General features: G+C 43.0%; 1 protein-coding gene across 16 annotated transcripts in view; it reads right to left on the bottom strand.

Moving 5' to 3' along the window:
• NCAM1 (neural cell adhesion molecule 1) overlaps positions 1–21,106 on the bottom strand; it is a 167,080-nt gene extending 145,974 nt beyond the window's left edge. For 7 of the 16 annotated variants that reach the window (XM_039350531.1, XM_039350535.1, XM_039350534.1 and 4 more), the window contains exon 1: positions 20,622–21,103. In XM_039350531.1, the coding sequence (XP_039206465.1) occupies positions 20,622–20,709 (88 nt within the window). In that variant the 5' untranslated portion in view covers positions 20,710–21,103. Of the gene's footprint in view, positions 1–20,621 lie in introns of all 16 variants that reach the window. The other 9 variants (XM_039350525.1, XM_039350524.1, XM_039350522.1 and 6 more) reach the window with 3 other exon arrangements.
• Positions 21,107–24,355: the final 3,249 nt, after the last annotated feature.

Genomic DNA, 24,355 nt, shown 5'->3' on the forward strand with positions numbered 1-24,355 from the left:
ACTCACATACATTATCTATAAAACTCATTCAATAAGATGGATAAAATAACATAAGGGTGATTTTTGTCATCAGCTTCTGTCCAATGGGATAATCATAAACTTTTACCTTATCAGATTACTGGAACTGAATGCAATTCTGTATGTGAGAGAAAATATAGCAGAAATTTCCACACCAGCTTTCTCTAACCTCGGGCCTTCAAACGATTTCTACTTCCATAATTCTAGACAGGGCGGTTATCCTTGTCAATGGCTCTGGAAATTTTTTATTTTTATATAATTGAAATTTTATAAAATTTTTATTTCCCAGCCTCTCAAATGAAAATAACCACACGGAGACAATGTATTGATACTGTCAAGAGGTAGAAGCAAAACAGTTGCTGAGACCTACAATGCCTGCTTGTATCATCCATCACTGACTTAGAATAATATTAACAAGGCACCCTTGGGGTTCATATTGGCAAGAGTCAATTGCTCAGATGCTGAGCAAGGATCCGCAGCCCTTTTTCTTCATTAAATGGTAGTTTCAGTGTCTCCCAAATCTCTCAGAAAAGGTAGCTAATTGCCTCAAGATGGGAAAGGCCTCTTCCCTCACCTGCCCTCCCTCTGGCTTTGGCCATCTCGTTGGATGAACGCCATGCACCCAGGGTACCATCTGTCAACAAAGAACAGGATCGGTCTAGGCCAGTGTCTCTCAACCTTGACCATTTTAAGGCATGTGGACTTCCAGAATTCCACAGCCAGCATTGCTGGCTGTGGAATTCTGGGAGTTGAAGTCCACATGCCTTAAAATGGTCAAGGTTGAGAAACACTGGTCTAGGCTCTGCCCTGTTTTCTTGGCAGCCCATCCTAAAACATCTGATTGGAACAGAGAAAGAAAGTTGAGGTGGTAAAGAACCTCTTGATTCTTCAAGACATCTTCTCGAAAGGAACCCCAGATTGGTGCCCCCCTCATTCTCCTCACCTTATTTAAACGGGGGAAAGGAGCATATTCAGCCTCAAAAACATTCCCAGTTTAATGTCCCTACAAGTCTTATGCAAGAAAGGTTTCCAAATCAATTACTCTTGTCTTTGGAAACAGGGACAACCCTGCTTAGCATCCATACTGAGATCCAGTTCATTTCTACAGTATGCCAGAGAATTAAGCATGCCGAGCTGGTCTAAAACAAAGACAACCCAAGACTGTTATTACATCAACCGACACAGCTTGAATTCTGCAGGGAAAAGTCAGCATTATTATTCAAGTGACTTGCCATCTTCCCTCCACCAAGCTTCAACCTGCCATTTTGTTTCCTCTCTCTTGCATCATCTTGAGCCTGAGTAAGAAATCCCTTAGAGGCATGTTTTAAAAATCATACCATTTGCAAAGGTCCATATTCACAGGGAACAAATACCGTACGGTAATTTCAGAGACAAAGAACCTTTTGTAACACATTTTTCCTCTATCTAGAATTGTGAATACTCTATGCACATATTTTCCTCTGATCTTTTTTAGTTAATAAATCAACTTTACATGAGAAGTCACTGGACTGCCCATCCCTGTAAATACGCTGCCAACGTCTTCTCTAATCCCGCCCCCCCCCCTGCCAGTGACACAAGGCAACACGTAACAGAATAACAGAGCTGGAAGGAATCTTGGAGGTCTTCTACTCCAATCACCTATACCATTTCAGACAAATGGTTGTCCAATCCCTTCTTAAAACCCTCCAGTGTTGGAGCACCCACAACTTCTGAAGGGAGGCTGTTCCACTGTTTGCCCCCTTCTCACCAGCAGAACTTTGGGTCCTATCGCCCCAAAAGTGTTTTTTTCAAAAGGCAGCTGGGCTTTGGTTTTCCTTGAAGATGTTTCACTTTTCATCCAAGAAGCTTCAAAACTGAAGAAGCTTCTTGGAGGAGAAGCAAAACCTCTTCAAGGAAAACAAACTCCAGTTGCCTTTTGAAAAAGCACCTTTGGGACAACCATGACCTGGATGACTGAGAATCTCGATAGACATACGGGCCCCATCACTTCTATCCACATAGGCTAATTTTTTTTCTTTGCTTCTGTGTTTTGAGAAGGAAAGGCCAGAAATAGTACACAATCTTAGAATTCCTTAAAGTCCTGTTTTTATCTATTTTTGTCCAGCAGCAGAAAGGAGCCGTTTCTCCCATTGACAAGCATCCTATAGCAACAACTCTTTGATCTACAAAGTATACCGTCCTTCCTTCTTTACAGCTTTTAGGAATCCCTTTCTTTTCCAGTCACAACTTAGTTGTTCTTCATTATTACTTCTGTCTGCTTATTCCAGGCTGTCCCCTTCTGTGAAAAATAAGTCCAGGGGCTGGAGAAAAAGTTCCATCAGATTGCAAGGCTACCTGCCCGTCTCCCAGCAGGCTCTGACTGCCACTCAAGACACAGCTGTTCATGATGCGCAGTTCCCCCCCCCCAAGGAATTCTGAAGCTCTTTGCCAGGATTTGATGAGTTCAGAATGACATTGTGATTTCTAACAGTTTCCTAATTCTCAAGCAGTGATCTATGAGTTAGACAAGGTTCATAGATGACCTGCTAAGCTTTGAACAAGAAAGAACTGCATTACTTTGTGCCTCATTTCTGCCTTACTCTTCCAATTTTTATTGAACACACACACACACACACACACACACACAAAACTAGAAATGGGGGAGGGGAGCAACGACCTGTCATCCCTCAGCTACAAAATGAGAAAAGTATATTACTACTGTGCGAATTAAACATTAATAGCCACCAGACCAAAAATATCCAATAAAGGACGGAGAATAAGTGGCTTAGCTGAGCCTTTGAACTATACAGACTTACTGTAAACAAGAAAAGACAGGAATTATGGCCTTCTCTGCATTGTGAACATCTGTGCTCTGCACATTTCTAGCAATTCAGAAGAAATAGTACCAAAGGTGGTGATGTTAAAAGGACTGTAAACTGAAGGCTACTATCTACATACAATGATTTCCTTCTGTTGAGTTTAGAGCAGTGTTTCTCAACCTTGACAATTTTAAGGCATGTGGACTTCAACTCCCAGAATTCCACAGCCAGCATTGCTGGCTGTGGAATTCTGGGAGTTGAAGTCCACATGCCTTAAAATTGTCAAGGTTGAGAAACACTGGTTTAGAAGGATAGAGAGAGGAGTTTCTGCCAGATAAATTCTGAGCCTAATTGCGCTACAGATTTTTTGGTCGACTTGGTTCAGTCACTTGCTGCCTCTTCTTCCTCCTCCTCCATTTTGCTTCCCTAAGAACTCAACATCCAAGTGAGAATTTTGGAAAGAAACATTTGCAGTCATGGTGTTCCAATAGTCAAAACACCCTTTTAACTAGGATTATGAGACTTCCTAACAGAAAACAGTGAAAAATATCCAGAAAAAAAGCAAAATCAACTTTATGGATCATTTTCATTGCAGCCTTCCTCCATCCCACATCATTGATATGTGATATATAATTTCCAGAATACATAGTCCATATTCAAACTGGACTCTGGGCAATTTAGTCGTAGCACTTGGGGAAGAGCTAAGATTGCTCTGATGTCAACGCATGCAAATAAACTCCAGGAAATGTAACTTACCAATCATTATACCACTATTCCCGGTTAGCTGAGCAGTCATTAGAAATGTACAACTATTTTTCTCATCTTACTGAAATGGCAGACTATGTGAAATATATAAACAAGGTATTACCACAACAGAACAGGGGTTTTTTTAAGCTGAATAAGGCACCGGGAGAGATAGAAGCACAACAGAAATCTCCACAAATAACTGTTTTATTTCTTATCTACCCATTAAAAACATTCACACTCAACCACTCCCTCCCCCCAAGAAATAACATGTCATGTGGGAGTGCTGTGTGCAGCTAGCTCTTTATTATAAATGGTTGCATGCATTAAACTATCATGGAGGCTCCGAGTGAGTCAGACACCATTAACTCAAATATTGGCAATCTAGGGAATTTTTTAACCCTTGTAGGCTATAATACTCGTTCTTTCCTCCCTTCCATCTCCCTGTTTTGGGACCAAATACCAGGCATGCAATTATCCAAGATTTCACTGAAACATTTTTTTTTTAAGCCAGGCTTAAAAGAAACAAATGTTACAGAAAGAAAGAAAAGATAAGATGTAAGTTAGGGACCATCGTTTTAAAAGAGAATGTGTTTTCCATCTGTTTCGTCCACCCCCACCAGGCACGAATGCCAGATAATAAATTGGCATTCCAACCTTCTGTTCAAGAAAACAACCCTTCCATTTGTCCCCAGCATCCTCCACTCCCCCCCCCCAAGCCCCCACTCCGCTGCTGCTGCCGCCGCCTTTGTGTCTGATTGATGAGCTGGGGACAACAAAGCAAATAGACCCAGATCGGCTCTGCTACATGGCTCCTCTCGAGACCCACTTACATGGGGGCCTGTGTTGTGCGCCAAGATTTCACGGCAGACATTTGGTCTCCAAATGGCCCCTGAGGGCTGAGTTGTGTTCCCTGAGGTTTCGAGGCTGCATCTTCGAAAAGTCCTGGTTTCAATTCCAGAGGATTCTAGCCATCGTGGATTGGGATCTGGGCTGCCAACCGATTGAGAGAGCACCGAACTGGCTGGTGCAGAAATGAAACACAGGATCCTATGATAAACCAAAACAAACTCCTCTCCTTAAAGAGCTCACAAGCCAGCAGAGTAGCAATAAAGACCTTGGAAATGATATTCGGATGCTGGGATGTGTCTAGAACTCACAATCTCCTAGTCTCTAGCTGACCCCTTCACTGCCCCATCAAAGTGGCTCTCACAAGGTTCTTATAGTGGCTCCCAATTTGAAAAGCTTTTCAACCATCTTTCTAGATTAAAAAAAAAACTTTTCATTTCAATCTTAATTTCTCTCCTTCCCTGTACCAGTTGCTTTCTATATGTACTATAACAGTGTTTCTCAACCTTGCCCACTTTAAGAGGTGTGGACTTCAGTTCCCAGAATTCTGAGAGTTGTAGTCCACACCTCTTAAAAGTGGCCAAGGTTGAGAAGCAGTGTACTATAATAGATCACGAACAGATTTCCAATTGTAGACATCAACAAGCATTGCTGGTCCCAAGTTCATCACACTGACCAAGTACATCAACCTTCAACACTGTTGCCATTTTCAATCTCCTGTCGCTCTTCTTCCTTTTAATAATTTGCTTATGGCTCCTGGAAACAACTGTCACCCGTCTCCAAAAGTTGCCATGGATATCATTAATCATAATGTGGGGTTGAGCAAATGATGGCTGAGCAAATAACTTCAATGAATTGTCCTGTAAGGGGGGGTGTGCTTCAAAAATAATTCCAGCCTTGTTCAAAGACAACACTTCCCTGCTATTCCTAAAAACAGCTTGACTTTTTTTAAGCTTCTGTATGAGCCTGAACAAACAGTGCAGCTGTTTTAGGGATCCAACCCACAAAAATTAATGAAACTCCTACAGCAGCAGGAGTCTGTTTCAGGGGCATCCAGAAACTTCACTTTTATATATTTCATTGCTTTAAATTTTTAATGTATGTTCTTAAAGTGGAGTCGTCATTCTGTAGAAACCTTGTGAGGCATTTGTAGTCTTCCAGTCGGAAAGCAGAGTATAAATCATGCAGAAAAGGAGAAAGCCAACTTTTGTATTCCTTATAATGAACATGAAAGATGAATAACTTCAAAGACTATAAAATGGTAACTATTTCAGCCATACCAAAATGACACAGGTGGATTGTTCCCATGTTTGTATGTATTCAGAAAATTGCATTTTCAAAATCAAAGACCAACCCAGATTGAAAAAGAAAACCCAAGCTTGGCAACAGGAATTGTCCCATAGAACCTTTGACAGCAGCATCAGATGTCCCAAAGGTGCTTTTTCAAAGGCAACTGAACTTTGTTTTTCCTTGAAGACATTTTGCTTCTCCTCCAAGAAGCTTCTTCTGCAGACATTTCATTACCCAAACTAGGTAACATTAACACTGCCAGTGAAACGTCTGCAAGAAAATCGCCAAGCTCGGAGAGCAGCAAGGACCCCACAAGGACCCTGAGCTACAAATAGCCTGGCTGAGGAATTCTGGGAGTTGAAGTCCACAAGTCATAAAAGGGCCAAGTTTGAAGACCCCTGAATTGGACTCAAAACTCTTTATCCCCACTAACTCATAGGCAAAGGAAGAAAAGCCACAGCTTTCTACTTCATTTTACAGTAAACTATTGTTTCCTATTCTTCAACCGAAACAAACTTGTTTTGTGTGCATTTGAGGAAACACCACCTTCTTGTTTTGTGCTAACTGAAAGAGGAAGCTGGTAATCTTCCAGCTTATCATAAAAAGGAAAAAAGGATAGCATGTATTGCTTTTGGGGGGGGGGAATGCCAATTACATCCTGGAACCCAAAGGATAGATCTAATCCACAAAAAAATTGCCTCTTGAATTTCTCCAATTAACGTAATCTCTTTCCTCCCAAATAACTTGTCCTGCAGTTTGCATGGCTGTTGACACCCAGTTCTGTCTACCCTCTTTGGCTTAAGTTTTATATGATGCTCCAAAACGGCTGGGTTTGGTCTTAGGGTTAAAAAAATGAGAGGACTATCAGGGTTTGAGGACAGAGCAAACATTTTAGTGCTTGAGATATTAAGCACGAAAAATATTGAGAAATAACTCTTACCAAACGAGCAATCAAAGGTCTAGGGAGTGCTTGAGAGGTAAATGGCACGCAGATGTTAGTAAGCCATTTTCCACATACGATTTTTTTGCATCATTCCTTTATTATTTACCTCTCTGAGTCAGCCTCTGATTTCAGGAGTTCTCAGTCTTAGGTTGAAGCTCTCCAGGGCTCTGTAGGCAGCTGGCAGGGCTCCCACTTTTTTTTTTTTTTTTTTTAAAGAAATCTGAGTTTCAATGGGCAAAATGGGAGCTCTGTCAAAACTCAATTTGGCATTTTGCTCCTATTGAAGCCCAACATGAGCCGTTCCTTTGCACAAATATTGAGGATTCCTGTGATACAGAGTTTAAGAATTATTAAAAGTATAATTTTTAGGTGTTGCTCGAAACCTATGATAAATGAGATCAGGAACCGGTTGTCATGGAGAGGGAACATAAAACATGGATCATTTGGGGGGAATTGTCCTGCATCAAGGGGTTGAAGGCGCTCTATCCTGCTCTCCCTCTTGACCTGCCATTTCTGCATTCCAGGCAACTTGCAAGGTCTGAGTAAAACACAGCAACCAACTGGACATTCTTGCACCCACAAAACATTGCAGTAATTCTCTGCCTTTCAGCTCTTTTTTTAAAAAAAAAAACCTTCAATGAAATAAAACCCCTTTGAGAAAAACAATCACTCTCTTCCCCTCCTGCCCTGTTTTCCACCCCTCCCTCGGCACACTGTGGGTCTTCTCGTGGATGGGGAAAAAAGCCTTTCAAGCCACAATTAATATGCAAAAAGAGAAGCTGCTTTTTTCCAAAGCACATGAAAACCACCAAGCATTTCTCTTTAGGGTTGTTGTTGTTTTTTAATTCACATTTTCTTCAATTATTCACACCCTTCCTTTTCATGGGCAAGATCATTTAATTTCACCAAACCAAGAGATGCCAATTTGTCAATATTTTGTAAACACGCGCAAATTTGCTTATGTTGTTTAAATTTTTTGCATCCAACAAAGCCAAGCTAGCCACGGCTAATTCCCCAAACAAACATGTAATTCATATTTGAATTACTGCAAGAAAGTGCATTTAAATATCAATATGTTAATGAGGATTGTTTATGAATGTTTGATGATTTCTTCAAAGTGACTGTGGTGACAAAACACAGGACAATGGTGGTGATTTTAATACTAGGCATCGTACAAGGAGTGATTGTTTAGAATGACAGCCTGGGTTTTCCACAACAGATGTTAGAACTGAGGAAACCCATTAAGAACCAGACTTTTTTTTTTAATTTCATGAATAAAATTTCCATTTCCTGGAATTATTTTTCCATGCCGTATTTTCAAGACCATCTTCCCTGTAAGAAGCAGAGATAGGCACTCCTTTGTGGCTTGGGGACTGAGTTCAGAGTTTTGGAAGGGGGAAGAGTTTATTTATTTGTTTGTTTTATTTACAGTGGTACCTTGGTACTCAACTGCTTTGAAATTCATCGAATTTGGTACTCGATGCAATTTTTGTCCCAGTACTCATTGTTCGTTTGGTACTCAACGCACAAGCTTGAACTTGTCGGTGTCAGCTGCTTTGCGACCCGCTACATTATTCCTTATGGGAAAAATCTGTCTGGTCCCCATTGTTTTTGGTACTCATCATGCCACCCAGAACCAATTAAGGATGAGTATCGAGGTACCACTGTAGTTATTAAATTTATTTGCCGCCTATCTCGCCATGAGTTGCAATGTGTGCAACAATGATGGAAAGGAGCCCCCATGAATCCCTCAAGTGGGCAGGTCTAGAACTTTGATGGAAGTTTCTCTGTGGAGATTAGGGGAGATTTAGCCATTTTTCAGCCTTACACGTGTGTGTGTGTGTGTGTGTATGTGTGTGTGTGTATACATATATATATATTTCAGTAAAAAAGGAAGCGATCACCAGGAAATAAAACACCAAGGTTTTAATAAATAAAATCAAGCTTTCGATGGCTAACATCATCGTCAGGATACAAGCCAGTTAGTGAGGAAACCTGCTTTCCTCACTAACTGGCTTGTATCCTGACGATGATGGCAGATGTTAGCCATCGAAAGCTTGATTTTATTTATTAAAACCTTGGTGTTTTATTTCCTGGTGATCGCTTCCTTTTTTACTGAAATGTATGTACCCAGGAATCGCTATTCTTCAATTTTTAATGTAATTTTTAATATATATTATTAATGCATATATATGTATATATATATGTGTGTATGTATATATATATATATATATATATATATGGTCTGGGTTGCAGACAGCTGCTTCTCATCAAAGGCATTACGTATTTTATCTAAGACAAGGGTGTCCAACCTTGGCAATTTTAAGACCCTTGAACTCCTGCACTTTCTATTTTTCTTTTTATTCTTTTCTTTCTTTTTTTTAGTTTATGTAGAAACTGAAGAGAAGCTGTAAGAAACTCTAGAAACAAATGCACTATGCTTACCTAGATTAACAGTGATGAAACCTCGATGGAGCTATTCTTAGATCATTCTTTCAACTATGAATCAAAACCCCCAATTGCCAAATACAATTCCTCTCTATTCTTTTTTTAAAAGAGGAGTGTAAAACATTCTTATCTCATTCTTTTCAACAGAATACCATTATGAAAGACACGATCTTTTGTCAAGCCACTACTCAGTAACACAATCACAGCTTGCCAGTTCCCCGACTCTTCCAAGGATTCTGTTTCCATTGTGGAGGCTCCTGTGTCAGCAATCTGGCTTCCATCCCAGAAGCCCCATGGAACAATTGCTGGAGGAGGCCCTGGTCTTTCAGAGGTTCATTCCATGAGCTACGAAAACAGTGACACACAACTCCCTGGCTGCAAAGATTTCTGCACCTTCGGATGCTGCTCAAACTGTTTCATTAAGCAACTCACTGCCCCCATCCTAATGCCTTACTGGAATAGAAAAATAACAGAATTGGAAGGGAGCTTGGAGGTCTTCTAGTCCAACCCCCTGCTCACGCAGGAAACACTATACAATTTCAGACAAGTGGCTGTCCAGTCTCTTCTTAAAGACCTCCTGTGTTGGAGCACCCACAACTTCTGGTAGCAAGGAGTTCCACTGGTTAATTGTTCTAACTGCCAGGAAATTTCTCCTTAGTTCTAGGTTGCTTCTCTCCTTGATTAGTTTCCATCCGTTGCTTCTTGTCTTGCTTTCAGGAGCTTTGGAGAATAGGTTGACCCCCTCTTATTTCACAGACCTCTACAGCTCCCTTTCCAGAGGAACCAGCAGGAAATCTCAACTTCACCATGTGTTGTAATCTGCACCAATATCTTCTAACAAGGGAGGTGCTTCCACCCCCCCCCCCAATTACAGGGATAGGATTATCAGACATTCTGCAGAAGTTGGATATCTCTTCCTTCTTAGCCTCATGTCCTCCTTCTGGTAGGCACAGAGTTCAAATCAAATATTTATTGTTATTTTATTTTATTTATTTATTAAATTTGCTTGCCACCCATCTAGCCACAAAGTGACTTTGGATGGCTTACAACATTAAAAGGAAACTATAAATATATGTATAAATATATAAAATTACATTAAAAAATTATAATAAAATGCAAGTTATAAGTAAAGATAGGGAGGTCATTATTCTTTTGGAGTATCTTGAGAGTTTGGGGAGGGGGGAAACTATTTTTACTACAGTAGTTCATTCAAATGTTCTTGTATTATGACCTTGTAAATTGCCTACTTCCTCCTTTCCCTCATCTCTCAATAGGCCACCTAGATTTACAGTATTATTTCCTAATTCCAGAAAAGAAATCCATCAAAGCTATGGTCACTGTAGATCAGTGCTTCTCAGCCTTGGCAGTTTGAAGATGTGTGGACTTCAACCCCCAGAATTCCCCAGCCAGCACATGACCCATCATTTTTCTATGGGAAAGTCTAAAAAATGGGTCATCACTGATCCTATCTTATCACCAGCGTATGTTCTTGAAAATAAAAGATTGATTGGAAAAATACTAGTGTGTTCTCCTTTTCCCTCGTTTGTCCTCCTTTCCAATTATCTACATCTCTTCTCTGATATAGCCATAGTTTCATTCCATACAGCATTAACCTTGTGAACTCTCAAGCTTCCTCCTTCCATTATATATTCAAGATAGACAGTATTTAATATTTATTTGCTACGTATATGTAGGGATGTGGGTCTATACGTATGTTGTTCATAGTATGTTTAGGTGTGCGTCATGTATGTGTTTCACTTTTGAGAGCGGGCAACTAAATTTCATTTTTGATGTGTGCCGTTGTGCAGTAAAAAAATGACAATAAAGGTTATCTTATCTTATCTTATCTAAATGAAGAGTTTTTGAATTTCTGTTTGGCTTTTGAAGAAGGTCCAATTTACTGAAGTGTATTATTAAAAGATAATTTATTCTGGTGAATAATGTTAATATATATTATTAGTCAGTATATGTACATGTAACATAGATGCAGTTCTGCATAAGGCTGAAAAGATAATTTATTCTGGTGAATAATGTTAATAAATATTATTGCTCAGTATATGTACATGTAACACAGATGCAGTTCTGCATAAGGCTGAAAAAATAACTGATTTGGATTCATTTTGAAATCAAGCAGAGCTGATCTTGTAACTAGACCTGAATATTTACTCTTTCATATTAAACTGAGAATCAGAGCCAGGGGTTGTCAAACTCTGTCACAGCTGGAATTTCCTAGCTTCTCTATAAGATTTTTTTAAGGAAAATCATTGCCAAATTAAGCACAATGGAAAGTTCAAATTCCCAACAAAGCTTCATCGTGTATTTTGTTCTTTTCTATTCCATATTCAACTTTGTGAGATATCATTATACCTCTTTGATTTACTATACAGAACTAGGACTATACACAATTCTCCAAGTATGGCTGCAGTGTGGTGATTTTATTACACCTTTCCTAACAATCCCTGGACCCTTCTCACAAGTATTTAAGAGGTCTCTCTTGAAACTAAGAACACAAAACACCCATGATTGTGCTGAGAAATGTCCCAAACAAAAATTACGTATAACAACAAACAAATGACCAAAGAAAGTGGCAAAAATAAATGATCATATGTGTCCTTCACAATTCCATTTTAGAAAGGTAACAATCATTTCATGTCTGCAATATGTCTTACAACCTCAGAAGGACAGGCTGCCACAACTAGCTGGGCCCTGGAAAACAAAAACAGGCTTTCTTTTTACTGCATTGGCTATTTAACATTAGGCTTTAAGTCAAAATTGCTTCATTATATCTTATATGTTAAAGGTAAACATACCATTATATTATCTTTAGGTACAATATTAGTTTGTTTACAGAATTTGGTGATACAGTTTCAAATTTCATGTCAACAATTTTATTTTTATAAGTCATTGCTCTATTGTTTTACCCAAACTTTACAAATTCTTTCTCGTTTCACAAGTTTTACTCTGGATGTATAAAGACTTCTATACTAAAGCTAAAATTGAATTGGTGTCATTATTTTATGTTACTGATTAAATGTTTTAGCCAATTTAATAACATATTGGCTACATTATTATTCCAATGAGATGGCTGTAATCCTGTTTTCCAAAGCTTTGTTTTATTGATTAATGACTGAAATAAACAAACTTGACTTGACTTGACCTGGCCTGAACACATTTCTCTGGTTTAAACTACATTGACATTTTTGCTAAACAATGACAACAAACAAACCAAAATTATATTGGCTAGTACTGCTATTCTCATTCCTATCAGAAATAAGACTGCTCCAGATAACATTAAAGCAGAATTATCAATTTTATTATCCAAGAGGCTTGTGCTACTTCACATATGCCAGTATGAAAGCAAAGCTGTCTGGCTACAATCATGAAATGGGAAACAACCTTTGAACTCAAGCTTAAGTAATTAAGTAATTAGTTAGTTAATTTTATTTCTAAAGCCATCTATCTCAACAATTGATTCTGGGAAGCGTACATCTAAAGCATAAAAACACTTAAAACAATACAAAATAAATAAAGTAAAACTATTGCCATGGGTGTCCATCTTCCCCATCTAAGTGCAATATAGCTATGGAAACCATGTGATGATTATTTTTGTTTTAATTTTATAACATAATCCCTGGCCATTTTTGTTGTCTGATTCTGACTCCTGCATTATAAACTGAAAGGCAGATACAGACGGATACTTAAAGTTCCGACACTTTGTGGTATAGTTATAAATGCAGCATATTAAAAGCATTTGAAAAACTGCCATTTGGCACTCAGAGTAACATCAAAGGCAAAGTCACTAATGAACAGCTGCAAGAAAGAAGCAACGTTTCAACACAGAGAAAAGGCTTCAATAACACCCCACCAACAAACTCCAATTCATTTACATCCCTTTATATTAGCAAGGGTTTTAAGATTCCACCCTGTGCGGCATTTTCTCAGACAAAAGGATATCAGCCACTACAAACCTGACCATCAGATTTTATTCCAGTGGTTTGAATATTTAACAAAATGAAGACAGCTATCAGCACAATCTAATCAAGATTTCTGCACAACAAAAACCTCACTCTAATGGTGAGTGATATTTCCAAACCGAAAATATTTGCAAACATGCGCAAAAATTTAAGGGAGGTGAACCAGAAACTTAGAGGATGTCATTCCCACAGGAAAAGCCAGGAGATTCAATATACTATCTATCCTATATTTCATCTGCATTCATCTCTTCTTCACAAAACATCTCCACTTATTTATCCTGACACATGATCACACTTCCTATCGAGAAAATGACTTTTTAAATGCCCGAACACCTTGTACATATGAACTAGTTTTGATAAATTAGCCTGAAATTCTGTATCCCCTAAGAGAGTATCTCAGAGACCATTAATGGATTTCTCTCTCCATATCAGCAAGGCCACTCTGATCTTGAACAGAAATCTAATGTTTATTTATCATACAACAAAATTAAAATAAATATGGACTGAGAATGTGGAATAGATATAAATCCAAGGTTGTGCCCAAAAACATCTCTGTGGATGTCAGCTCAAGAAGTTACAATCACTCCAATAAAACAGAAAATCCTGCAATGCTTTTCGAATATCTTTGGTAATCAATAAAAAAAGGATGGGAACTCTCTAAATCAATAAAATTTGGTTTTGTCTTATAGAATGGTTGTTTGATCCTTTAGATCAGAGGTCTCCAGACTTGGCAACTTTAAGACTTGTGGACTTCAACTCCCAGAATTCCCCAACCAGCTTCAAATGAATACACAAGTAACTATCTGGGGTTAGATCAGTGGTTCTCAACCTTTTTAATGCCGCAACCCCCAACCGGTCGTAAGTCAAGGACTACTCAATCGGTCGTAAGTCGAGGACTACTCAACTGGTGCAGCACCGTTTGCAGAATGGGACTTTTGGCGGGCTCAGCAGGACAGAGACAGCCTGGACAATTCCTATTAGCTTTTGAAAGCCAATAGAATTAGACTCTATTCAAGAGAGTCTATTCTATTGGCTTTCAAAAGCCAATAGAATAAAAAGGAGTAGCACAGCTAAGGAAAAGGGGGAAAAACATGGCGGACTGCGTTGTTTGGCGACCCCCGTGAAATGGTTGTTCGACCCCAAATGGGGTCCCGACCCACAGGTTGAGAACCATTGGGTTAGATAGAAAACATATAAAGTCAATTTTGAAATCTAAAAGAGAGCCACACTCCTGAATGTTTTAAAATACTAAGATTCATCAAGTTAGCATTAAATTAAGTGTCCCGTTAAAAAGTCAGCTGGGCAAAACCGAGATCTCCATGTCAATATATCCAAATATCTCTGTTAGTTAAGAACACCTAGAGTGCTCAACAGGAAGATGCAAAGAGAGGAGCCATCTGCTGTATCCATACATTAAAGGCTGGCATTTCTGTTTGATTCAGAAAACTACCTTCCGGTGTCACTATTCCTGAGCGCAGAACAGGTCAACCAAAGGGAAATGGTTTCGAAAGGCTGTTGGGAGCAGAGGGGTCATCAAGCAGACATTGCAGTCCTACTGAAGGTTTCACCAGCACATCGTCATCTATCTCCTACTTAAGAAAGGGCTACATAAGCACTGACGACTGGATCGGACCCCTGCCCTTTCTAGTCCAGAAGGGTTTTCACAATGGCCAACCAACTGCAACAGAACGGCCACTGGTCACCCAGCAGATGGCCTTCAAAGGCACTTATGCTGCCATCACCATTGACATTTCTGCTTTCTTTACCCTACTGTAAATAAGAATCGGACCTCTTTTCTTAATGACATCATGAGCTTGATGGGATGCTCACCTTTCCTCTTCTCTTTGAAGCCACCCCCCTCCCCTCTCCTCCCTAAGATAGATGGCTTAGCACCCTTCAAACCAGGACCCTTGTTCTCTAAACACTTGGTTCACTATTATGCGTAGAATTGCTTCCCTTCCCCCCCCCCACACAAACCAATTTCACATGGTTCAGGTAAAAAAAAAAAGTTCTGCTCAGGAAGTGTGTGGGTTCTCAGTTGCACAATCATTAGTACCCTTCTTCTTCTTGTGCCATATCCGTTATCGGACATTGGCAATCATGTTGGCGATCCTGTTTTTATCAGCAGCTGCACGGAAAAGTTTTGTCCAAACCAGTCCCTTAGATTTTGAAGCCATGATGTTCTTCTTCTGCCTAGACCTCATTTGCCTTCAGTCTTTCCCTGGAGGATTAAATGGAGTATGCCGTATTTTTCTGGGTGTCACATCACATGTCCAAAATATTCTAATTTTTGTTTTTTTAATTGTTTTGATGATTTCCCTTGGCTTTCCCAGGCGACTTATCACCTCCTCATTTCTGATCTTGTCCACCCAGCTTATACGTAACAGCCGCCTGTAAATCCACATTTCAAATGCTTCTAGTCTCTTCAGGTGGCCTTCTGTCAGAGACCAACTCTCTACTCCACAGAGCAGGATAGAAAAAGGATAGCATCTGACAAGCCTGATTTTCAGTCTTAGGCTTATGTCGTGACTGCAGAAGACCTTTTTCATTTTGAAGAATGCTGTTCGAGCTTTCATTAGTACCCTTAAACAAGTCTATCATATACATTTTTGGGTTTCCAAAAGTAGGATGAAGACAGTGACTTGTCACAATGTGAATTGTTAAGAACAAACTTGGATTTTGGAGTGGCAGCCCCAGAAGAACATTGACTGACTGTCTTATATTGTACAGGACAATGTGAGGAAAGTGATGAAAGTGTATAATGTGTATAATGTGAGGAAAGTGATGAAAATAGACATGGAACATGGAGAAATGGTGCCATCCAACCAGGCCCCACTTTCTCCCTCTCACACACCATGGTAATCTGAGGGGTCCTTGGATGTTTCATTACCCAACTAACATCATCAGTGCACTGTTGGGTAATGAAACATGTGCAAGAAAACAACCAAGCTCAGAGAGGATCAAGGACCCCGGATTTCAACCCTGAGCTACAAGTATTCTCCTTTATTCGTACATGATGAATCTTTAGGACAGTGGTTCTCAACCTTTCTAATGCCGCGACCCCATAATACAGTTCCCCATGTTGTGGTGACCCCCAACCACTTATACATCACCGGGTGCCAGGGGCGTGGCCAAAGAAAAGGGGGAAAAATGGCGGACAGCCTTGTTTGGCGACCCCCGTGAAATGGTCGTTCGACCCCAAATGGGGTCCCGACCCACAGATTGAGAACCACTGCTTTAGGAGAAGCCAGAGCTCTATCTTATGTCTACATTGGAGTTCAACCATTATGACAAAATACAATATATCCAAGTCCCATGTCAAGGTATCTTTTTCTCATTTGACCCAAAACCTATGGCAAAAAGCAGAGAGAAGTATGTTAACTCCAACAGGGAGTTAGCAACTCCCTACAGCAAAAGACATGCTTCACTTTGTCTAGACTCCCTACACAATTCACAAACCTGGAAAACAAGCACTCCTTAAAACCAAATCATTATAACGTGCATATTTTCTTCACATCAGCTAACCCTCCTGTCCTACAAAATTTCTTCTGTTATCAGCTAGATTCCAAGTTTTTAAACTTATCTACAAGCTGACACATTTAGAAGCTGGCACCTCTCTAGAATTAATGTGATCCTAAAAACCCAAAATTTCCATTGCTAAGCAAGACAGTTATTAAGTGAACTTTGCCCCATTTTACAACCTTACTTGCCACAGTTGTTAAGTGAATCACAGAAATTGTTAAGTTAGTAACACGGTCAAGCAAATCTGACTTCCCCCTTTAACTTTGCTTGTCAAAAGGTTGCAAAAGATGACCACATGACATCGGGACACGGCAATCATTATAAATACATGCCCAATTCCAAGCATCCAAATTTCGATCACGTGACCATGGGGATGCTGCAACGGTCATAAGTGTGAAAAATGGTCATAAGTCAGTTTTTTCAGGGCTGTTGTAACTCTGAACAGTTACTAAACAAATGGTAGTAAATCAAGGATTATCCTCAACCATAAACAAAACAAATCGGACAAAATGCTAAGCTGCAAAAATATATTTGCCACCAGCAGTTAGATCTAACTGACATACAAATGTTTTATGAAACCTGCTAGTGCGCAGCCAACTCTGCAGGATTGGTTGACCACGGATGGTGTATCAACCACCTTGTGTCTAGAAATAGGTAACATCAAAGAACTCCGGCAGACTTGATAAAAAGCAATGGAGTCAACTTCCAGTGGGGAAAAATATCAAACCAAATCAACAATAAGCCATGATCTCTCCAAGAGTTTCCCAGCTGATATGTCTTGGAGGGCACCATGAGAAGTCAACCATGAGAAGAAGCGTCATCTCATCAAGATTCATGCAATGAGGAGACTAATGGCCTCTTAACGTATGCCACTCTGTTCCATTTTCAGCATCTCCAAATAATTAAGAGGATGCCTCCGCACACCAAGAAAGTAGGCCACGTAAACAACTATCAAAACAGTAAACTGTAGAACAGGGGTATCCCACCTTGGCAACTTGAAGACTTGTGGACGGCTAGGAAGGCTAAATGACTCCTGTCCCAGTTCTCAAGATTCTCCTCTCATTCTTGGGGTTAAAACTTATTAAAGAAGGCATCTTGCCTTCTTGCTTGGGCTCTGCTCGAGAGGCATTTTGGAATGGGTGCAAATGTATCCAGGGCTGGCTTTGATTGCCACAGGTTTCAATTCATGTTAGAACCCAACCCTTGAGACTGCAGTTACAGAAGAAGATATAAGTGGTGTTACCCTTTCATTTGGCAAGAATTGCAGTAAATCTGAGGCTCTAATCTAGGGGTCTCCACACTTGGCAACTTGAAGACTTGTAGACTTTAATTCCCAGAATTCTCCAGCCAGCATAGTGCACAAGTCTTCAAGATGCCAAGGTTGACACCACTGTTGTAGAAATTAGGACTCCAACCAGGTGCACCTAAGACACAATTCCAACACAGGCTAGTGGCTGCAACACACAGCTGTAGCAGGCCCTTACCTGTATCAGGTGGGACGTGTGCCAAGCATCCCTGTCGTGCAACAAGGCGGTTTTGAAGTTACTACACAACATTGCCAACGCATGGCTATGGTATTGAATGGAAGACTGGCACTGATATATCACTGGAGGCCCCACCCGGCAGGAGGTAAAACCCAGCCACAATAGACCAAGAGAATAGAATATCTTTATCGTCATTGTGTAACTCCCAACGAAATTAAGCACGGCTGTGTGTGTATGTATGTGTGTGCCAGGTAGGGAAAGGGGCATGGCTGAGAGGTCACCTGCCCATGAAGGGCAATTGGGGGTTTTCTCTGGCCACGCCCATCAACCATTGGGTGGAGGGCCATCTGTCAACGGGGCACTTGGGGAGGGGCTCCACATCCATGGAAAGGAGGTGATCGGGTGGGTCACTTCAGGGGGGGGGTCAGCACTCCAGCACTCCCAAGTGGCCATGGCATTCCAGAGGAGCCACAATTTAGGGCTGGGGGCATATTAGTGCAATATTCGGGGCAGCCCAACGGTGAATAGAAGTGAAGGATATGTGCGTGTATAATGTATATTCTTCTTTGTGGTTTTTACTTGTGTGTAGTGTGTACTGTGGACAGCACTTAATTTCGTTATGAGTTACACAATGACAATGAAGGTATTCTGTTCTATTGTATTCTATTCTGTCTTGGGCAAGGGGCCAATTGCCCACATTTTCGCTTGCCCAGCTCTTGGGGGGCTAAGGGGCTCAGGACCCTTGACGGGTCCTCTGTGCGCCCCCTAGGAGGGAGTCTCCGCCAGGCCGCCACAGCCCGAGGCTCAGCTGCTCCCCAGGAGCTGGCCTGACAGCGGCCGTCCCGCGTTTTCGTTACGGCGGGCGCCCGCTTGGAGAAGCTCGGGCCGAGCCGGGGCGCGGCGCGAGAAAAGCAGCTGCGGAGCCTAACGGCATTTCCCGCCCGGGCGCCGCGCCGCTCTGATTGGCCGAGGCAGCCGTCAACAACGCCCCGCTCCCCGCCCCCGCCCGGGCCCAGGGCTCTCGCTCGCTCGCTCGCTGTCTCGCGGGCGCGCGCCTGGCTCGGCTCGCAGGACCCGGGAGGGGCGGCCGCGGGGGCGCGCATCTTCTCCGAGGAGCCCTTTTTGTTGTTATTGCTTCTTTCGCGCGCCCCCCCCCCGCAATAGACGGTGGGGGTCTTTTCCTCTCGCCTTAGCTCGGTTGCACGGAGCATTTCTTATTTCCTCCCCCCGGCTCGCCCCCTCCCTCGACTTGGCCTCCGCCCCCCGCCCCCCGCCCCCCAATCCCCCCCTCCCACATTCCTTGCAAAGCTCTTTGCAAACTCCAATCCGCCTCTGCGACCTTCCCACCCGGGAATCACCCCCCCCCCCGGCGCCGCCTCCCCAAAGCGAGGTGGGCGCTTCTGCAAGCCGCCCGGCTAATGAATTAAATTGCAGATAATTGGACGCGGGGGGGGGACGTGTCGGGGCCGCCCGGCAGAAGGAGCCAGGCAGTCACCCGAGGGGCGGGGGGGAGGCAGCCCTTGCCCCCTTGCACGGCGGCACCGCGAACACCCTCCACGCCGCCGCCGCCGCCGCCTCCCTCCATTGTCTGCTGTTGGCACGCGAGGCAGACTAGGCACCGTCGCGCGCGCGGAGGGGCTAATCCGTGGCCCGCATCTGCACCTGCCCCCTTGCAAAGGCGCCGCTGCCCCCTCCCCACACCCACCCACCCACCCACCCAGGGCGCCCGGGCCGTCTCCCCCGCCGCGCGCCCTTGCCGCACGCCCTTTCCAGCCCCCCCCACGCCCTCGCCTGTCAAACGACGCGGTACAGCCCCCCCCCGTCCGCCCCGCACCAGCCCAGCATCCCGCCCCCCCCGTCCCAGCCAATCCCTCAATTTTGCATGCTCGTTTGAATAAGGACAACGTTGCTTAGGAGCGGGGGATCACCGGTGGGGTGGGGTGGAGTGGGTGCGCCGGGGCTTGCCCCCCCCCCATGGCCCCGTCCCACGGCCCCTCCCTGCTTCCCTCCCCCCCCCGCCTGCCGGCCCCATCCGCACCCACTGTCCGGGGTCGCCTTTGCCTGCGCGCAATCCTGCAGCCCGTTATCGGAGCCCGGCGGACGGCGCGACGGTTCCCCCCACCCTCCGGTGCCCAGCTCATTGTTTCCGCGCAAGATACCCGGGCGGCTTTCGCCCCGCGACCGGGCGACGAGGGGGGGGGGATCCCAGATGCTGCTCTCCGAAGCCCGCTAGCGCCCTCGTAGCGAGCCTCGCCGACACGAATGAAGCTGGGCAGGACAGGGAAGGCAAGCCGGGGGGCAAGGGCGAGGCAAGGGGTCTCTCCCTCTCTCTCCCTGCGCCCCCTCCCCGCCCCAAAAGAGGGAGCGCCTTGCCGGAGGGTCTCCCAGGCGCGCCCCAGCCCAGAGGTCCGGCAAAACCCCCCCGGGGGGGGGGGGAGAGAGGGCGCCTGGCAGCAACGCCAACAGCCGTCCCGGCTGGGCACGGGGGTCCCCGGCGTCGCCCCCTTTGGCAACCCCCCACCGCATCCCGAAAATAAAGCGTGGCAGGTACCTGCGGTGCCCAGGAGGAGCCAAGTCCAGAGGAGGTCCGTGCTTTGGAGCATGGTCACCGGCCGCCCGCCGCGGAAGTTGCGCTGCATAGATGCTTGGATGGGCAGATACAGATGTGCTTATGCCGGGCTGCTCGCTTTCCCCCCTTCGGTGGGAACCTGGGCGGGTCAACCCAGGAGATGCCAGGCGAGGAGGAAGGAGGGGGTAAAGGGGGGGAAGGAAAAAAAAAACGTCCGGAATGGCCCGCGAGAGCCCAACCGCCCTATCTCTGCAGGTCTCCCCGTTGATCTGTCGGCTGGGACAAATTAGTTTGATTTTTATCCAGGGGCTTCAGAGCTGCTTTCGGGAGCTGATCGGAGAATGAGTGACAGTCCCAGCCTCAGCACGCGGGCGGGAGCGCAGATCCCTGCGCTGTCCCGGCTTTGGGAGGGAGGCGGCGCGGCACTGCGCTGTGTTCTTCCACCCAGACTGGCCACCGAAATAGTTCAGTGCAATAGGCAGCATCCAGGAGGATGCTGGTTGGGGGGGGGGGGAGAGAGAGAAAGAAGAGGAAAAGCAAGCGCAACTGCCTAGAAAAGGTGGACTGGCTGGTTTGAAGGATCTGGATTCCTTCCCATTTCAAATAAAATAAAATAAAATAAGGCTGGTTTTCTCCAACCCCCCTTCCCCTCCTCCTCCTCCTCCTCCTCCTCCTTTTAATTTTCCTCTTTGCAGAGAAATGTGCACATTTGCACTGGGTTTTTTTTACCGTGGTTAGGAAAAAAAAAAACAATGCAAACTTGGAAGGACTGTGTCTGTAAGTAAGAGTAGGCATACTTGAGGTTGGGATGTTTCCCCCCCCCCCATTTATCCCTGAAAATGTAAACATGAGCACTGTTTTTACTTTACAATCTATAGGAAACATATACAACTCCAAAGACATGAAAACAGGAGAAGCCAACCAGCTTGGCCAAAACTCAAAGCCGCAGAAGGCAAAGTTTGGGGCTGAGATTGCAGACATTTGGAAACCAAACTCAAAATAACATTTGGAACAGCGGGAATGGGGGGGGGGGTGTGCCCAAATGAGATGCTCAACTGCTGACGTTGGACAAAATGTAATATCTCAAGACCCTCAGGAGGAAAAACATGCCCACCAGCTGAACCTCTGAACATAAATTCAAAGCACTTCTTTTACAAAAGAGGTCCATTCCAGGCCAACCTGGGCATCTTCAGATGGATTGGGACTACAGCTCCCAGAATTCCTGAACGGGCTGATGGATCACTTGTAGATGGAATCCTGATAACCTCTGGAGCTACCAAGTTGGGGGATTTCCTTAGAACAATCCATGAATTTGTGCTTAGATAGAGCAACCTAGGTAGAAGAGAATTAAATGCTAGAAAAAATATCCCTGGATAACCAAGGGTTCTAGATTCCTTCTGGAAACTTCATCCAGGAAGCCAGGAGGACTTAGCAGAGTTCAACCAAGTATGATGAAAACCAGATATTAATGACAGACTAACAGAACTGGAAGGACCCTTGAGGTCTGCTAGTCCAATCCTTTGCTCAAGCAGAAGACTTATACCATTTCAGACAAATGACAGTCCAGTTTCTTCTTAAAAACTTCCAGTGATGGAGCACCCACAACTTCCGGAGACAAACCATTCCACTGGTTAATTGTTCTGTCAGAAAATTTCTCTTTATTTTAGAAATCTCTTATGGATGGTTTAATTGATTTTCCTACATATAACCTGGGTAAGACTAGATAATCCTTGAAGTCTCTTCCAACTTTGTGCCAAAGAGTAGCAAAGAAAGGCAGAGAACTTCCAATGACAAGACTTCATAGGGACTATAAGCTAACTGGAAGAAGAATGTACAATATTGGTTGCTCGTTGGCATATTCTGGAAGGCACCGCAGAACATTTTTATCTTCTTAATATGCTTCAAAAGCCAAGATTTTTCACTCTCTAATTCTTGACATTTTTTCATCAGGATGTTTTTGAAGCCAACGATTAAACTAGATTTTAAGGAAATCTTCTTCCATTGATTTTCCTTGTGGGAAGCCATTTGGGAAGCTCGCAAATGGCCATCATATCACCCTGGGATGCTGCAACCCTTATAAAAACATCCCAGTTGCCAAGCGCCTGACTTTTGATCACATGATCCTGGGGACTTTGGAATGGCCGTTAATGCAAAGACCGGTTGTAAAGTCACTTTTTTCAGCACCATACTAACTTTGAGCAGTTGCTAAACGAATAGTTATAAATCAAAGACTGTCTGTATGCTGAGCTTTGAATTGGAAAATAATCTCCATGAAATGTCAGAAAGTCTGTAGTAAGTGCCTTGGCAAAAACAGCCCTATCTTACCTGCTAATATTGTTTAAACCATGGATAGAAACGCAATCCTCAGAAGTTTAGCTTAGCCTGTACAGGGGTTTTCCCCCTCTATTTTTAATTATTTAGAGAGCCACCCAGGAGAGGATCTATGTAAAGATTTTGTTGTGATAGTCTCTTCAGAGGCAACATTGAGAAAGGGAAAGGAAGACACAAAAAGAGACTAAATTAAAAGTGCTTGAGGTTCAACTAATTGGAAGGAGGGGGAAACCCAATTATTTTCCATCAGCAACTTCATTTTGCCTAAAATACTAGAAAATACTTCAGTTGGAAACGCCCCTTTGTCATAACATGCAACATAATTTGAGATGATTAGCTGTTCTTCTGCTTAAAAAGAGATGAAAATACAGGTAATTGTTTGCTTTTTAATTGCCAAGGGAATAATCAGAACTGTAAGATGGCATGTCAACGAGAGCAGACCGACAAATGTAAACTAATTTACACATCTTATTAAACATAATTTATTTTAAAAAACAAAATGAAAATGAAAAGCAGAGAGGAAAATCTACAAGTAGGCAAAGCACGAGGCCAGCTCCATGAACTTTTATCAGCTGCTGAAATACTTAAGAGCGCCTGAATAGGAAACCCAAGTGACACAACCTTGTTCAGATTTACGCACTGCACTAAACTCTAAGGCTGTTTCTGCGGGTTTAGCATGCTGTGAAACCCAGCCAATTGTGGCTCATAAATTTATGATTCATGGCTTAGAAGAGTGTTTCCCAGCCTGGGTACATACTCTCGATATATGGACCAACTCTCCAAATTCCAATTCTTCAGTTGTGAGATGTGAAATCTATAAAGGACACCTGGTTGGCTTAGCAAAATGTATAAACCAAGATAGTGTGGTTTGTCCAAGAGTCATGTTTAAAATAAACTATAGTGTAAGGTAAGATGCGGATTGTCCCCACCTCTGCTTTCTTACAAACTTTAATTCATGAACTCACCTTGGTTTTCTGGTTTTATTGATCACTCATGGAGCAGAGATATTCCATGAGCATATTCTGGAACACCCCAAAGTGCCTTCACTGTTGTATTATGGACAGTTGTAGCTTCCAAATGCTCTACATGACAGTCCTACATAGGGCACATCGCAGTTATCCAACTGGTAGGACAAGAATGAATTACTGTGAGTAACTCATGTTTTAGATCAGGGCTGTCCACCTTGGCAATCTTAAGACTTGTAGATCTTAATTCACAGAATTCTGAAAGTTGAAATCCACAAGTCTTAAAGTGGTCAAGGTTGGACGCCTATGCTTAGATCTTTTGAAAGTAAATAAATATGGGATTCTCACAAGTACCTTCTGTCATAAATCTGGACATAGTTTATTCAGCACACTATGATTAAACAAACCATGTTTTAATTA

This window comes from Crotalus tigris, unplaced genomic scaffold (assembly GCF_016545835.1).
Source record: "Crotalus tigris isolate CLP2741 ecotype Arizona unplaced genomic scaffold, ASM1654583v1 scf7180000018340.3345759, whole genome shotgun sequence".
Taxonomy (NCBI): Eukaryota; Metazoa; Chordata; class Lepidosauria; order Squamata; family Viperidae; genus Crotalus; species Crotalus tigris.